We start from the raw sequence: 17,978 nt of genomic DNA, 5'->3' as shown, positions 1-17,978 counted from the left end.
AACACTGATTATCTGTTGAGTGCAGGGCAGCATGAGTGCTGTAAGGAATACAATAACACGTCAGGCCTAGTCTTGGCAGGCAAGGAACTTAGTAAGCAGACAGTAAGGGTAACCTGTGCACAGATAACTGTGATACAGTGTAACAAGAGTTGCTGGCAGAGGTCAGTGACTTGTTAGTGATAATAGAACATTTGTACTGAGTGATTTGTTATGAGCTGGGCAATGTTCTAAGAACTTTACTTTCATTATCTTATTTAATCCTGTGTTAACCTTATTTTATAGGTGCTGTTACCTTCATCTTACAAATAAGGAAACTAAAACTTTGAGTGGATAGATAGTTTGTCCAGTGTTGCAGTTAACTAGGAAGTGATAGGAGCTGGCATTTAAATGTAGTCATTCTTACTCCAAAGCCTCACTTTTGGCCACTGTGCTGTATAAATAACATGCCTTAGAAATTCAGAACTTTGAATAATTAGGGGATGCTGTGTGGAGAATACCTGTTTGAATTGACCTTTATAGGATGGTGGGGTTTCTGTATGTGGAGGGGAAAAATAGAGACATTGGTGGATGAGGGATGGTACCAAGATGTGTAATGTGAGGTCATTACCTCGCAGAATCTTTAAAAGTGTACGGGAGGCTTTGAACATAGTAGATATGAACGTAGCATTAGAGTCAGTCTTTAATCCAAATCCTGACTGTACCATTTACTACATGTGATGTGAGATCTTTGGCAAACCAAAGTCACTTAACCCTTCTAACCTAATTGTTAAATGACCTGGCACATTTTAAAAACTGAATAAGTCATAGTTTTTGTTATAATACATTTTTTAATTAACTTCTTATAATCAATTATATTCATGTTAATAAATTCACTGAATTTCCGGTGCTGTCTAGACTTAAAATCTAAATTGATTTATGGCACAAATTGCTTTTTGTGTTTGGGGCTGTGTGCTTTCATTAGTTCGTCTTGCCCCAGAATGACCTGAATGACTTCCTGGTGGGTGGTGGGTAAACATATGGTCGTGGCTGCTTTCTTGGCTCAGGCACCTGTCGGTGATGATACTGTCTAGAAGAACACGTTTCTGTACATTTACTGATTTTAGTTAAATAGCCAAGGGCAGACTCAGGAAGAGAGATTTAAGCCTGGTTTTTTTTTGTTGTTGTTTCTTTTTGCTCTGTCCCCTTAGAATCCTTAGTAGCTTGAGTCTTAGGAAACTAATGGTGGGACACAATCACGTGCAGAGCCTTCCCACTCTGGTGGAACACATCCCTCTGGAGGTGTTGGATGTCCAACATAACCTGCTCACCAGGCTGCCAGATACTCTCTTCTCTAAGGCCTTAAAGTAAGTGCTGTAGATTTTATTGAGGACCATGGGATAAGCAAACTACCTGGACGTGTCATCGGAATGACCTTTGAGACTATCTTTACAGAGTGTTTACTTCATAGTCCGGCACAGGTAGACTTATTTGCAGTTTGTATGGAATAAAATATGACACTGTCTTAGGAGGCAGGAAGCTTCAACACAGAAGCTGAAATAACCATCAAATACTTGGAAAGTTATGATGTTATTAACAGGTTTCAAGAGCTTGGGAAGTTTCAGGCTTTCATCTCAGAAAAGGAATACAGTTATGATCTTCAAAGAGAGGCTGTAGTGTTCTGATATAGCTTCTTTGGGCACTTTTCAGCTTTTGCCTTAGGAGAAAAGGACATACCACTGAAGTTAATTTAGTTTTTGCTTCTAGCCTTGCCAAGCTATCATTAAGTTACACTCTTTATCTGCAGGCCTTTTTTACTCCCTGCTTTGAAAACTATGCATTTAAATACAACATTGTTCCAAAAGTATTACTTGCTTTCTCATTGTAAATTAACAGATAGTAAATTTTCCTATTTTAATACCCATAATCAGGTTTATTTAATACGTATGTCACCATTCATTGAAAACTAGTTTTTAATTATAGTCTTCTGCAATATGGAGAAGGCAGTATTGTCTTAGAGAGAAGCAGTAGTAATTAACATAAGGCTGCAGGACGCATACAAAAAGCATTTAGCCCGCAAGCGTCTGGCTTGTTCTTTGTTTGGCAGCTTTGTTGTTGTCAAGTTGCTCAGTTGTGTCCGAATCTTTGTGACCCTGTGGACTGCAGCATGCCAGGCTTTTGGCAGCTTATACATCTCTTAATGTATGATATAGTTGGTTGGATTTTCCTAAAAATCTTTGGAAATTCTAAAAAATGCAAGAAGGAAATTTTCTCTTTGAAAAGTTTACATGGAGTCTTAGTGCAGTAACATTTGTTAATTAGCAAGTATCTGTTAGTAATTCTTTACAATGCATTTCATTCTGATGAAATCTGAATAAAATTAGTTTACAGTCTTAGAATCTGTAGTAAGGAAGTTACCTAGAGATTGTAGCAAACTGTCAATGATATTTACTAGTATCTTTGCACAGAGAATTTGGGACATACAAAGATACAGACACACAGTACCCTCAATAACTTAAAAGCTAACTGGAAATACAGATCACCCAGTTTGAGGATGACTTAAGAACACATAAGTTTAATAATATATTAACTGCCTTTTATTGAGCACGTTCTATATGTACCAAACTCCGTGTTAGGCAGATTTTTTAAAATCATACCATGTTTTACTTATTAGATGGGTGAAGGTTAAAGTGAATTATGATATTCAGTGTTGACAAAAGTATGAGCCAGCGCATTCTTTATATCCTTCTTGTGGGAGTATATAGTTTGTTATAGCCTTTCTGGAGCTGATCTTGGCAATATATGTATAAAAATCTTAAAGATATATGTAGCCTTTGACCCCACAGCTTCTGCTCCGGGAATGTAGCCTAAAGAAATAATTGGGTATGGGCTCAAAGATATTCATTACAATGTTTATAATAACAAACAATTGGGAATAGCCAATATGCCCTTTATTAGGGGATTATAGAGGTATTGGCTAAATAAATGATTCTATTCAAATCAGACAAAAATTTTTCCAAAGGGTGACTTCACAGTTCACATACTTGTGAATGTGATACTCAGCAGCATCCTTTCAGTGGACATACAGACAGAAAAATATGAAGCTGGGTTAGAATCAAGCCAGTGCAGAAGCCCAGGAACTTAACTGGCATGAGTTGAGTAAAAGGAACTTTCATTGGATAGAGTCAAGCAGAGAAAACACCCTGGAGGAAATTATTTTGTCGTCAGTTTGGGAGCATGGAAAGGCATTGTTACATACTAAGATGGCATGATGGTTTCCATATCAGAAGGCAGCAAATAGCCATAAAGGAAATGATGGTTTGCATGTGTCTGTCAGTCTCAGATACTTGAATGCATCCGCAAATAGTCTGGAGTCTTTGCCATCTGCCTGTGCTGGGGAGGAGAGTCTGAGTGCGCTACAGCTGCTTTACCTGACCAACAATCTCCTGACAGACCAGTGTGTGGCCGTCTTGGTGGGGCATCCACACCTGCGCATCCTGCATCTTGCAAACAACCAGCTACAGACATTTCCTGCAAGGTAAACAGATCCAGACTCGGATCGTTTCTGACATGTAATGTGATTCTGCATTTGTCAGACTACATCACAGCTCTTTTACTGGGTGCTCTTGCTTTATGTTGACTGATTTACCAATTCCTTACTTGAATGAGAAGGTCTGTTTGTACCCTTTTGTAAGTATTGTTAACCACAGAGGTTGTGGTTAAAATGTGTTTAATTCTTAGTATATAGGTTGAATGTCTGCTGTATGTCAAGACCTGTGTACATACTAGGGAGACAGTGATAATTAAGTTGCAGTCTCTGTTCTCAAGGAACTTGCATTTAAATTAGGGAAATAGACGAGTATTATTATATTGGCAGTTACAGTGCAGTGTAATAAATGCAGGATGTTAAAGATATGTGCAGGTAGCTGCACTGCAGAGATGAATAGTATTTAGCCAGGCTACATTTATAAGACATAAGAGAGACATTTGGTGGTGTCAAAGTTTTAAACAGCATCAGTGGAGAAATAAGTATCTTCCAAAATACCTTTGATTAAAAAATTTTTTTAGAAAATTTGACTCCAGAAAAATCCATGAAGGTAGTTATTAAAAATTGTGTTTTCAAAACCTAAACACATAGGAAAATGACATTTGATATAATTTGAGTGAAATTATATATATATATCTCATAAAATTATATTTGATACAATTTGAATGAAAACTTTTTTTCTAGTTTTGTTTTACAAATTTTCTTAGAAATGTGTTAAACATGGAAAACAGAGATGTAATTTTTGTGATTGTTTATAAAATATTTGGAGCTTATAGAAGACAAGTGCAATAAACTTGATTGCTTCCTTGAAAGAACTTGAGCAATAGCTTTTAAAGTGAATGCAGAATCTTAATTTCAGGATGTGATATATCTCTTGAATCCTAGCAGATTAGTTCATTTGGCCTCAAATATGTTCAGATAAAGTGAAAATGACACACCGCTGATAAGTTTTATGAGTTTATGAAGCTCTTGGGAAATAACAGATGTAATAGTCTTGAAACTTATGAAGTCCTCCTAATTTGATGACACTTACTGTTGGACTAGAGTAATCTGAATACCGATAATAAAACTAAATGGAATTCAGGAGCAGAGTTTTAAGGAAAATATGTGTTCTGACCTGAATCTTAAGTCCGCAGGCATCTCCTGAACAGTGTTATAATTGCATGGGCACAGTCCAAGGCTTCTGTTTTCTTTGGACTGTGTTCAGAATCCAGCACAGTTCTGGGTGCTCACTAAGAGTCTGATTGAGATATAGATGCTGTGTCTCTGTGTAAGAGAAAAGCATGAGGTTTGGACATGGGAACACCTTAAATATATATGATTAAGTTTTTAAAAAAGTTATAAAACAGTACATGTAATAAGCATCATGTTTTAATAAAAAAATAGGGTTTCATGCATTAAAAAGGACAAGAATACTCACCACCAAATTGTTATCGGAGATTAAATATGGTCATGGGGTTAAAAGTTTTTTTTTTTTTTTTTATATATTCAGCTTTATTTTTCAATATTCTTCAGTGAGTATTACTGTTGTAATAAGAAAGCAATTTTAATTCACGGAACTTAATTATTAAAAGTATTTATCAGTATTATGAAATTATCTGTGATATATGAAAAGGGCAGAGTTAATGCAAAATCTGCATATGAAAAATTTGACAAGAAATTCAGCAAAATGAAAATAACTTTTTCAGATTGGTGGTGGTACTATGGATTTATTTTTTTTATTTTCTAAACTTTCTGTTGTGGGTTTCCCTAGTAGACCAGTGGTAAAGAATCCACCTGCAATGCAGGAGACGTGGGTTTGATCCCTGGATCGGGAAGATCCTCTGGAGAAGGAATACCCACTCTAGTGAATGTTGCCTCCGAAATCCCATGGACAGAGGAACCTGGGAGACTGCAGTCCATGCGGTCACAAAGAGTCAGACATGACTTAGCAAGTAAACAACGATAACAAACTTCTGTTACAGCAGTTTATTATCTTTACAGTTTTTAAAAATCTAAATAAAGATATTAAGCCCTCTGAAGCTATTCTGCTTACTGCATAGAAAGCTTGGCTTACTCCAGTGGGACAGTGTGAATGGCCTGCATCACAGCCCATGGCACAGGGCTGTATCTATGCTGAGCACTCGATTAATGTTTATAGAAGCTGGATTTTGTTATGAATAACTGTGGAAATTAAAAGTGAAGGGAATCTTAAGTGATACTTTAGTACAACTTTTTATTTTATAGCTGAGGCGATTGATGTCCACTGACACTAACTTACCCAGTATTTTGCTACTAGTTGGTGGCAAAGCAGTACCGTAATTAGTTGATTAGTTAACCCTGGGAATATGTTCCTGCCCCGAAGATCCAGCAGCTGCACTAGAACCATGGGATACTCCAGCCCTCAAAGTGCACTGAGAGGGAGGCAGATGAGGCTGAGTGTCGGCAGGAATATTTGTTCACCGTGGTGGCTGTTCATTCTGGCCAGTTATCAGGCCACAGGCTGGTCCACTCTGTACTCTGGCTGCTGTAGAACTTGCTTGGCAGCTGCTTGTTTAGGTGCAGTGTGGTATTTTGGTGTTTCTTTTTCAGCAAACTAAATAAATTGGAGCAGTTGGAAGAACTGAACCTAAGTGGTAACAAGCTTAAAACCATCCCCACGACCATTGCGAACTGCAAAAGGCTGCACACTCTGGTGGCCCACTCCAACCACATCAGTATTTTTCCGGAAATACTGCAGTTGCCTCAGATCCAGGTATTTCTGTGTGCTGTGTCATGGGGTGATGGCTGGAGTGTGACTCAAGAAAGTGGCAGTTTGGGATCACAGTATATTTAATTGACTCTTGGGAAGAAATGAAATTCCCTTTGAGGATCTAGTAGGAGTTTGAACGTTAGGGAGTTAAGAATTAACTTAATCTCTCCCTTTTCCTCTCAGTTTGTAGACCTAAGTTGCAATGACTTGACCGAAATCCTGATTCCAGAGGCTCTGCCTGCTGCTTTACAAGACCTGGACCTGACAGGAAATACAAATCTGGTTCTGGAACACAAGACACTGGACACATTTAGGTAGGAAGACGTCTGAAGTTGAATCCATGTGTGCTTCTACTCCCACCAGCCTTGTGTGGTTCTTCATAATGACTATGCAGACCTCAGTTTATTAAAGCTGTAGGATGACTTAGCTCATAAAGCCCCTCGGTTCTCTTCTTTAATCCAGTTTGTGTTGGGTGTTCTGTCCAGCAGTCAAGCTCAGCATCACGGTTGCTGCTCAGCTGCACCCCAGTACCTTTACAGGGCACGTATGGGGCTGCATCCCACAGGCCTGCAAACCCTATACTTGCCCAGCCTCACAACCAAAGAAAGAGCCCAGAGGCGGCAACAGAGACATCATGGTTTAAAGGGTAGGGGGTTCTTATTTGTTTGAACCAAGGTCCTAGAGCAACACTCCACCACGTGCAGCAGATGGCATGCAGGACGTGGTCCTTTACTGCAGAGGGGGAAGGCATCGGTTACCTGGGAAACAGCAGAGGAGCACGCCCCCTCACTGTGCCTTTGATAAACTGTCATAATAGAGATAGTTCACATCTAAAGATCAGAGTCACTAGCTAGGGCTGGGTGAAGTGGTGGGAGGTCAGGGGTGGGGTGGGGAGTTACATATGAGTTTATGATTAGACTGTCTGATTAAGAGGGAAGGTCAGTCAGGTGAGTAGGGTATGAGGGAGACAGGAATTGGTCAAGCAGGGGAGGTACAGAGAGCAAGAGAACAGCTATCTTGAGTGGTCTGATCATATAGCAGGCATAGGTAATTTTGGTGGCACAGATTATATTGTGTTACATCTAAGACAGTGCAGAATCACTCAGTGTACCAAGATTTCACTGTATCAGAATACTTCAACTAAGTAGATGGTTGAAACTTAGAAATCTTTGTTGTGCTTAGTTTTTCATTGAAATGAATGGTATCAGTTATTACAAAATTGGCTCGTATGTCTTCCTCCTATCCCTTTTCTTTCTTTTCCTTCTTGGTCTGTGGGTCAGCAGACTACTTTCTTGGGTCTCTCAAACTGAGTCTTGGTATGTCAACAGATTATTCTGTAAAAACAAATTATTGTTGGGATAGCTTTTGTAAAATAGAGACGCATGTAAAGTTTAAGCCTCCCTTCCTCCACTTCCCACAGCCATATCACCACCCTGAAAATTGATCAGAAACCTTTCCCAACAACTGATTCTACAGTTACATCAACCTTCTGGAGCCACGGACTGGCTGAGATGGCAGGGCAGAGAAACAAGTAAGTATCATGGCCATGAAGACTGAGAAAATTCTCCTGACATTTGGGAACAGAGCTAATGCTGAAAGCTAGGCCATGTTCTCCTGGTTTGACATAAACAAATCACAGAATGTCAACATCAGATAAGATTCCTCTGAGACCGTGAGCCGGTAAGACACAACAAGATGAATGTGCACAGAACACTCACACACCACCTCATGACTAAGATGGGTGACTGCGTGACCGCTCCTTTCTTTATCAATCACAGCTCTGTCCCCATGCTAACCTTCTTGCCCTGAAGTTAAGATTTGTTGAGATTATCAACCATAGAATAGCCCTGCTTTCTTTTTTTATTTAATTTTTTAAAATAGTTTTTTCTCTCTTACTAATATGTATATTTAAAATTTTTTGGCTGCAGCAGGTCCCTGACGGGGACCAAACCTGTACTCCCTGCCTTAGAAGGCAGATTCTTAACCACTGGACCAACAGGGAAGTTGCAGAATAGCCCTGCTTTCTGACAACACCCAATCTAGTATGACCCCCCACTTTGTTAGACTTTCCCCAGAGTGATCCAGCCAAACCCAAATCCTGTACTAGGTTTTTTTCAGTACCCACTAATATACTCACAAGTCCCATGGTGTGCTTTCTCTTATTGTTACATGATAAACCCAACTTGTTGAGCTACAGGTGTATTGTACACTTTGGGGAAGTCTTTGACGGAAAGGTGTTGATAGTAGGCCTTTATCACTACTGAGAAAAAACATCTTTCTCGCCTTCTGTAACACTGCAAAAGTAATATGTACTGCTCCTGAATGTGGCTGAATTCCCCCATTTCTTGACATCAACTCTTTAAGATGTTGCTTACTTATCTTCTGTAACAGGTTTTTCATGTGTAGATGGGGATTTACCACTATTCTTCTCTGCTCTCAATCAGCACTTAATTTTTTATTTTTTAAGTTTTTGGCTGCACCACACTGCATACAAGATCTTAGTTCCCTGACCAGGAATCAAACCTGTGTTCCTTGTGTTGGAAATGAGTCCTAACCACAGGACTGCTAGGGAATTCCCTTCCTTTTTTAAAGAAGGCTCCCTGGAGAAGAATGCTTTGCCACTGACTTTCTCTGTTTTTCTTCTGTTTCTGTAATAGGTTATGTGTATCTGCTCTAGCTGTGGATAACTTTGCAGAGGGGGTGGGAGCTGTGTATGGGATGTTTGATGGTGACCGGAATGAGGAGCTCCCTCGCCTTCTCCAGTGTACCATGGCGGATGTGCTTTTGGAAGAGGTGCAGCAGTCAACAAATGACACAGTTTTCATGGTTAATACCTTCTTGGTATCTCACAGGTAAGCAGGTGGGTTGAATAATTCCTAACCTGGCCCTGCCTAAGTCAGAAGGTCTGGGTCTCAATTATAAGTACAGGAGCAAGGTGAGATCTTGATTTTAGTCATGACAGTTCTGTCCATCAGCATGGAACATGGAGACTGTGGCTTTTTAAAGAGCCTGTGGGAGCCATCTGTTTTCTCTCTTGAAACCAAAGGCTGCTGAGAATCTGGAAAGCCCAAACATCATGTGTAATAGGTTATGTATGTGTTATGTGCATTTGAGGGAAGGAAAGTGGTAAGCCTCTGTAAGATTCTCCTGAGGGTCAGTGACCTACAGAGGTTAAGCACTCATCAGATTCTTGTTTTTAAAATACTTATTATTGAGGATTTACCAACTAATCTTGCTGATGCCTAAGCCACTTAAAGGCAAACACCCTATAAACCAAACTGTTGAAAATCTCTTCGTGGCTAATAGAGCATCTTGCCCAGCAGGTGGGCTGCTTAAAGCATATGTACAACTGAGAGAGTGACCCTTTGCATACTCAAGGTTCAGATGGAACAGCCTGGAGCCCAAGCTGGTTTCACTTGTCATTATAACACAAAGATGTTAGGAAAGAAGTCTATTTTTCAGTAATAGAATTGAGCCTAGGGATTTGGCAAAATAAAGCATTTGGGAAAGGAAACTCAATTTATGAAGCACTTCTCAAGAGCTGGGCACAGTTTCAAGCATTTTTCATACTGTATCTTTAATTTTCTAAATAAGCCGAGGAGGTGAGTATTTTAATCGGAAAAGTTTCTTGGAGCATTAACTTGCTGAAGATCTATAGCCCATAAATGGGAGAGCTGGAATCTGAAACCAGATCTTTCTGATAGCATCTGCTCTGTGCTTAGCATTGTGTACCAGGTGCTGGGGGTTGGGGTAGACGCCATGTGCATGAGAGAAATAGAAGGAAAACTATGGACCTTCTTTTGGGGAACTTACAACCTAAGTAAGTGGTTCAGAGTGTTGTTCTAGGACCAGAAGCCTCAGCATCACCAGAAACTTGTTGGAATGTAGATTACTGGGCCAGCCCCTTCCCCACTGAATCAGAAACTTAACAAGTACTTCAGGTAATTCTGATTTGTTTCAGTTGGAAGCCACTGAGTTAGGTTATTGCAGATTATGATCAATCAGAAGCAGCAGAGAAAGCTACCTTTTCATTGTCTTCTCTGCACCCACTCTTTTGGTAAAATTTCTTAGCTAAGAGTAGAAGGCAAAGCTCTCTTCACCATCATCACTCATATGAAGATGGATGAGGGTGAGGTGGGTTCATGGTCAACAGAAAAACGAGGAAGTCTTGGATGTGAAGGACCACTGCTTTCTTCTAAAACTAGCCGTGTTTTCATTTTCTTTTCTTTCTAAACAGGAAATTAGGAATGGCTGGCCAGAAACTAGGCTCTTCGGCTCTCCTTTGTTACATCCGTCCTGACACTGCTGATCCAACGAATAGCTTTAGCTTGACTGTGGCTAATGTTGGCACATGCCAAGCAGTCCTGTGTCGAGGTGGGAAGCCAGTACCACTCTCTAAAGTCTTCAGCCTGGAACAGGATCCAGAGGAGGCTCAGAGGGTGAAGGACCAAAAAGCCATCATAACAGAGGTAAATCTTACTTTCCACCAGTCACTTCTACTCCTCGAATCTAATGAATGCTATTCTACATAGAACAATGGAAGTCCATTTTCTTCCTATTAAGCCTTGTAAATTTTATTCAATCCAGATAATAGTAATAGAAGAAAATCTAATGAGCAGCTAATGACTGGCAGAGAGAAAGAGCAAAGTAATTAGAAATGAAAAATCCTAAACTGTGGTCTTTAGACTTAGATCTAACATGTGAAATAAATGTAAATGTCCCCCTTGGTTAATTTTCATCTGGTTTCTTATTCCAAAACACAAGAAGAAAAGTTTTATAGTTCTGAAGTACAAAGTTTCACAGTAGTTTTACTGTTTATGGCTGAATATATTCTTTTTTTTTCTTTATAAAAGAAGCATCAATATTTCTAGTATTTCATAACTCTTCTCCTTTTTCAGAAGTTAGCATAGGACTTTTGCTTTCAAAGAGACTTTAGCAACTACATGTGAACATTGTTTACTGCAAAGCAGAATTTTGTTCAGATCTTCTGCCCATATTTAATTGTTTATTTCTTGACTGTTGAGTTCTTTGTGAATTTTGGATACAAGTCCTTATCAGAAATGTTTTGCAAATATTTTCCCAGTCTGTGGCATGTCTTTCATTCTTTTAGTAGTGTCTTTTGCAGAGCAGAAGTTTTTAGTTTAATGAAGTCCCACTTACCAATTTTCTTCTTCATGGGTCATGCTTTTGGTGTTGTATTTAAAAACTCATTGGCAAACCCAAAGTCACCCAGATTTTCGTCTGTGTTGTCTTCTAGAAGTTTTGTCTTTTACATTTAGACCTGTGATTTATTTTGAATTAATTTTTTTTTGTAGTAAGTATAGGTTGCTCCATGTCCAGATTTTTTTTTTTGGACATGTAAATGTCCAGTTGTCCCAGCAGCAAATTGCCTTAGCTTCTTTGTCAAAGATCAGTGGACTCTTATTTGTGTGGGTCCGCTTCTGGGCTGTCCTGTCCGAATTTTACAATAAGGACTGTCTAAAAGATTCCATCCAAGGAAGCACAAAACCAAAAAATTATCCTTCTAATGTGGTTGATGCTATGAAGATTCTGGAACTATGATCTTAGGAGGGTCTTTCAGTCAGAACAAATGAAAGATAAAAGATAACTTTTTATTTGATTAGTCTATTACAGAATTTAATTAATGCTGTTTAGATTTTTCTTAGGGAGTCCTAGATAAGTAGGAAACATTTTTATAATTATAGACATGTTTGTTTGTTACCTGCTTAAACATTGTACTTTCATTGTTTTGTTTAACCTTCACAATAACCCCCATGAAAGAAGTGCTTTTATTTTTATTTCACAGATGAGGAAAATAAAATTACAAATTTTTAGAGTTTGTGACAAGTTCTGATAAATAAGAGTGCCAGGATTTTCACCCAAAGAATGACTGCAGCTATGAAATTAATATATTGAGAGCTTAGGTGGTTTTCTTTGGTTTTCTCTTAAGAAATCAGTATGAAGCATCTGGCAGATGAACATGCCCAGCCTGCAACCAGGGTTATTCCTTTTGTTCTGAGTTTAGAATTATATCATTCTTGATACAACCCTTAGAGAGTAGGTAAATTATGCCATGGATTCAGACTTTCCTTTTCTAGGCCAAATAACTTCAGGGATTATTCAGTGCTTTAGCTATAAAGATTCTCTTACGCAGTTAATATCTTCAATCCCAACTCTGCCTTTGGCTGTGCTGGATCTTAGTTGTAGCATATGGGATCCAGTTGCCTGACCAGGGATCGAATCTGGGCCCCCTGGATTGGTAGTGTGGAGTCTTAACCACTGAACCACCAGAAAAATCCCCCAACTCTGCTTTTAAATGAGAAGTCATTTTTAGTGACCCATCTGAGTTTTGGCCCCTGCCAGAATACGAGTGATGAAGAATTAATGATAGTTTTGTTTATTGTTTTCCTAACAGATGTTTCTCTATTTAAGAACATGCTGAGGCCTATACTTAATGTTAGAGCAAATATCTTTTGAGATGGAGGTACCTTTTAACCACTTAATTTTTATCGGTTTTAACTCAGTCCTCTCAACTGTTTGTGGTATAATACCCATTTGATATTCTGTCCTTTTGGAATTCTATACATTTATTTTTTGTAAATCCACTTAAAATTATAACATGTCAGTTCAGTTCTATTGCAGAGCCCTAAGAGTTGTGATCTAGAAAGATATAAAATTGTGTGTCACTGTTGCTTGTTTCTCAAAGTTTGCATTCTGCTTATCTCTAGGACAACAAAGTGAATGGGGTGACCTGCTGTACCCGGCTGCTGGGCTGTACATACCTCTACCCCTGGATCCTCCCCAAGCCCCACATATCTTCCACTCCACTCACCATTCAGGATGAGCTGCTGATTCTGGGAAACAAAGCATTGTGGGAACACTTGTCATATACAGAAGCGGTCAATGCAGTACGCCATGTGCAAGACCCATTAGCAGCTGCCAAGAAGCTGTGCACATTAGCCCAGAGCTATGGTTGTCAGGACAATGTGGGGGCGATGGTGGTTTATTTGAACATTGGTGAGGAAGGCTGTACTTGTGAAATGAATGGGCTCACGCTCCCAGGTCCTATGGGATTTGCTTCAACCGCCATCATCAAGGACCCGCCCAAGCCGACCACTCCTTCCTCCAGTAGTGGTATTGCCTCTGAGTTCAGTAGCGAGATGTCCACTTCAGAGGTGAGCAGCGAGGTGGGGTCCACTGCTTCTGATGAACATAACACTGTTGGCCTGGATGCTGGCTTGCTTCCGAGGCCAGAGAGGCGCTGCAGCCTCCACCCGGCGCCTACTTCGGGGGTGTTCCAGCGCCAGCCCTCTTGTGCGACTTTCTCAAGTAACCAGTCTGACAACGGCCTGGACAGTGATGATGACCAGCCGGTAGAAGGGGTCATAACAAATGGCAGCAAGGTGGAAGTAGAAGTAGATATCCACTGCTGTCGGGGGAGGGATCTTGAGAACTCACCCACCCTTCCAGAGAATTCTCCTGCCCCGTGCCCCGAGGACCGTGCTCGAGGATCGTTCTTTGGGATCCGAAGACAGAACAGTGTGAACAGTGGCATCCTCCTGCCAGTGAGCAAAGACCGGACGGAGTTACAGAAATCTCCCTCCACTTCCTGTCTCTATGGAAAGAAGCTCTCCAATGGCTCTATCGTACCCCTGGAAGACAGCCTGAACCTCATCGAGGTGGCCACCGAAGCACCCAAGAAGAAAACCGGCTATTTTGCTGCCCCCACTCAGCTGGAGCCAGAGGACCAGTTTGTCATACCTCGTGACCTAGAAGAAGAAGTGAAGGAACAAATGAAACACCACCAGGAAAGCAGGCACGAGCCTGAGCCCAGTGAAGAGGATCGGACCGAGCTCCCGGAGGAGTTTGATACTGCGCTGTAGTCCTCCCCCAGGGGCCATGGCATCGTGTGAGGCTGTAGGGTAGGGGACCCTGCCAGGGGCGTTCTGCCACTGTATCTCTAAACCATAGATGAGAGGGGGCTGGATCTCGGAGGTGGAAATGGTGAGCTGTCAGGGTCTTGCTCTGGATAAGCTAGTCAACACCATCAGTGTTAAGTTTCACATTTAACCTGCATCAGGATCCCCAGGGTTCCTGGGGAGCAGGCAGGCATTACTCTGTATCAGTCCTACCACCTGCCATTAACCCTTTCTCTCCTAGGGAAATTTTGAGAATTTGCCTGCCTGGGCAGGAAAGGGACTATTTCTGTGGAGGAAATAACTGAAGATTGGTTCCTTAATTACTGATTGCTGCTGATGGATCTCTGCGACAGAGAAATCACCTTCTGTCTCAACCTGATGGGATGTGATGTGACTAGTCACATGGCTTTTCCTTCTTCTCTACGAGAATACAGCCTATTGAAATGATGCTTATTGGAAATGTAGAACCAGTCAAACAGATAATTTATGTTTGTGATGTAATGAGAGCACTTTCCACTGACTGTGAACTTTTTATTTTCAAATCTGCACTCGAGCCAATCTTCTTAGAGGCAGCCCCAGATCCTTTGTCCATAGGCAGGATGATCATCGGGAGTTGGGGCCAGCTGTGAGGGTACGAGGAAGGGCCCTGGGAAATGGACTGTTGGATGTCAGACTGTGAAAGTTCCTGAGAAACAGGGGAGTAGGATCTTCTTTGGGGGATGAAGATGGAGGAGGGGTGAGGAACAAGACTACTTCCCCCAAATCACAAAAGGAGAAGAACTGACAAATGCGACACCTGCTAGGAATCTCCCAGAAGATCACAGGAGAGGCATTTGGGGATTGGCCTCTTTCCATAACATGAGGTGGAGATGGCAGTCAGCCTTCTAGTACGCAGGGCCAAGGCTGATGCTGCTCACATCCAAGTAGCCTTTAGTTACAGCTGACGACTCTGAGCAGACTGAGGCTGAATGAGAACAGATGGATGGATGGAGCTTCCAGTTAGACAAGTTCCTTCTCTCATTCTCGAGCCCAGAGATGGTTTTCTAAAACATTAGGAGTGAGTTGAAGTTTCAACTTTTAATAGTTAACAGAGTCTTCTGAAAATGCTTATCCACCTCACGTGGCTTCACAGTACTGGGCTCAATTTCTGAAAAACTTGATTGAGAAAATCCTAAGCTTACAGAAAACCTGGTTTACTGATTTTTTTTTTTTTTTTTGCACATTCCATGTAAGCCTAGCAAAATGCAGTTCCTTCCATATTTCTGTTCCATTGCCTTTTCCTACAAAGTTTTGACATTGCTTAATTTTACCCAGTGGGGAATGTGCTTTGAATTTTTAGAATACTTTGACAATTAAAAAGAAAATAGAGTAGAATCATTTTTAATCTGTTTCATGAGAAATGAAATGTTAAAGATAGGGTTAATCTATACATACATATGTTGGGGGTTTTAAGTTTTGCTGAAGCAGTAGTAGAAAACCAGATGACCTCTCCACAGATAGTTAGGTATCCTCATCTTCTCAGAGGCCTGTACCCATATGTATGTGTCAGTGGGGTACACACTCTTGGAAGATTCCATACCAATGAGTGTCTGGTGTTCAGCCTCTCTAAGATATGAATTTGATTCCCCAAATTGTCAGGAACACTTTTTTCTGTGTCAAACTACTTGTTAGCTACTGAAAATTTTTAGAACTCAGGTCTTGATTTGAAGTGGGGAACATAATATGGTTTATACAGAGTTCAGGTGCTGTAAGAAAGATGGGAACAATAGTGTGTTACCGCCTTATTTTTTTATGGGAAAATGGGGGGAAAATGAAGGAAACATGAAAATGAAGGTAAAACCCAAGATGATTGTGATGAAAATTATTTAATAGTATAGTTTTTTAAAAATTGTCTGTTATCTGTGAACTGTTTGTCTCTTTGTTTTCCACCCTACGCTAATTGGAACCACTACAAAGCCCAGTTATGAAATTACTTAACTGAAATTAAATGTATTTACTATTTAATCAGAAGAACCTTCAAATTCCCAGTGTTCTTTTATGTTTATGTCCCAGGTTTATGTTCAGGAAATGTAGGTTTTATGAAAATCTTTAATGTAGGCTGTACCAAAACCGATTGCTCTTTTTTTGTAACTTCCTTTGATTCATTTCCCTCTATAATTGCTGTTTGTTAAAACAGAGGATGAAAAGGCCATAGCCCATCACCAAAAATTCACAGAACCCTCTTGACCTATGAAGTTATTTACACTTACTGTGTGAGCTGATTAGGTTGTCAGGTGGTGAAAGCCAGTAATCTGTCTCCAGGTGAATGTAATCTGCTTCCCAGGACTTTACCCAGAGGACGCATTCCCCAGGTGGGCAGAGGCCCGTTGATCTCTAGCCCAGAGGTCCCGGCCTCTGCACGATTCTCAGGTCCCTGTGTGTACCTCCCATTTAATGGAGCTGTTTAAGAGAGTTTCTGAAAGAACATCACTCCTGCTTATGGGAGCAGTCCAGGAGTCCCATGGAAGAAAGAAAACTATACAAGTCTTGGCAGCCATGGTATTTTTATTCTTATCCAGATGGATTGGAAATGTATTTGAAAATTTGAATGTTAGTATGTCATAAAGCTACCGTGATACCATAGAGTCATTGAATTACTACTCCTCATTCAAGTGAGGGCTTTCTTATACTACTGTAGAGTGTATGTGCAATAAGTTGATGAATTCATTTTCCTGATGTATAGAAGAGCCAACACGAGCAGCTTGGTAATCATTGGGTGCTATTTTAATTGTTTGTAGCGAGTGCTATTTTCTAGGAGATGGAGCCAGTTAGGTTTGGCTGATCTGCTGAATATCAGATGATGCCCTTCTTTCCATGTCAGCTCTCAGCAAAAGCAGGTACTTGGAAGCCACAGGCTCCCCTCCTCTGTCTACTCAATAATCACTAATGAAGAGACCTCCACAAGGGAGCACTTGGCTGTTGTCGAAAAACATACCAATTATTAAATAGTCTCCAAGCCATTCAGTGATGTCTGCAGCATCACTCTAGAACTGTCTTGTGTCACTTTTTTACTTCCCTCTGGGCGGGGCCTCTCAGACTCCCCCGTTCATGGAGGCAAGTTAATCTTTCTCTCCAGTTAGTGACTTTTGCCCCACAGTTGGGTAAGCACTTCCTAGACTGAGAAAAGCAGCTACAGTAAATCCTGCTCTGTTTCCTTCATTTGGTGAGCAATCAATCACACGTAAGCTCCTTGTATTCTAAATTTCATGCACTTCTCCCAGACGCTATAAGGTTTTCTCTCACTGTTGCCAGTGGAGGTCATCCAGACAGTGAGTTCATATCTTACGGTTTTGTGCAATCATTGTCGTATTGTAGTCCTAAGACTCATTATAGTGTATTTTTGATATTTTTGAAATGTGTTAAATTTTTTAATTCAATAATATGAGCCAGAGCATGTTGCAGCAGATCTATTGTTTGTAAAGAAATAAAAATAACGATAACGATAATAATAAATAAAATAAAATGGAATATCTTTTTCATGGCTTTGTTTTAAAATGGAATACTTATTTTATAAGTACTTTATTTTAGCATGAAACTGTAATTTTCTCTAACTTGTTTGTAGAATTAGTTTCTTAATCAAAAGCACCTTTAGGATTTTTCTGCTTTTTCTTTCTTTAGGGGAAGATAAGTGAAATCACATTTCATGACAAATATGAAGCTATGAGTTAAGGCAAGAATAAATATTTTTTATCACCTTTTAAGCTGAAATAGCAATAAAGATTTTTTACATTAAGAAATATTATATTCTGACTTGGTTTATATGTTT

General features: G+C 40.1%; 1 protein-coding gene across 2 annotated transcripts in view; it reads left to right on the top strand.

The window, feature by feature from the left end:
* Positions 1–17,954, top strand: part of PHLPP2 (PH domain and leucine rich repeat protein phosphatase 2) — a 61,906-nt gene extending 43,952 nt beyond the window's left edge. For both annotated transcript variants that reach the window (XM_055412389.2, XM_055412390.2), the window contains 8 exons: positions 1,188–1,343; positions 3,314–3,514; positions 6,095–6,257; positions 6,438–6,568; positions 7,675–7,785; positions 8,912–9,106; positions 10,492–10,723; positions 12,983–17,954. In XM_055412389.2, coding sequence (XP_055268364.2) covers positions 1,188–1,343; positions 3,314–3,514; positions 6,095–6,257; positions 6,438–6,568; positions 7,675–7,785; positions 8,912–9,106; positions 10,492–10,723; positions 12,983–14,137 — 2,344 coding nt within the window. In that variant the 3' untranslated portion in view covers positions 14,138–17,954. The remainder of the gene's footprint in view (positions 1–1,187; positions 1,344–3,313; positions 3,515–6,094; positions 6,258–6,437; positions 6,569–7,674; positions 7,786–8,911; positions 9,107–10,491; positions 10,724–12,982) is intronic.
* The last annotated feature ends 24 nt before the right edge of the window (positions 17,955–17,978 follow it).

The sequence above is a fragment of the Moschus berezovskii genome, chromosome 22 (assembly GCF_049115385.1).
Source record: "Moschus berezovskii isolate FMDL1 chromosome 22, NW_MosBer_1.0, whole genome shotgun sequence".
NCBI classification, from domain to species: Eukaryota; Metazoa; Chordata; class Mammalia; order Artiodactyla; family Moschidae; genus Moschus; species Moschus berezovskii.
This window is presented reverse-complemented; position numbering and strand designations above follow the sequence as displayed.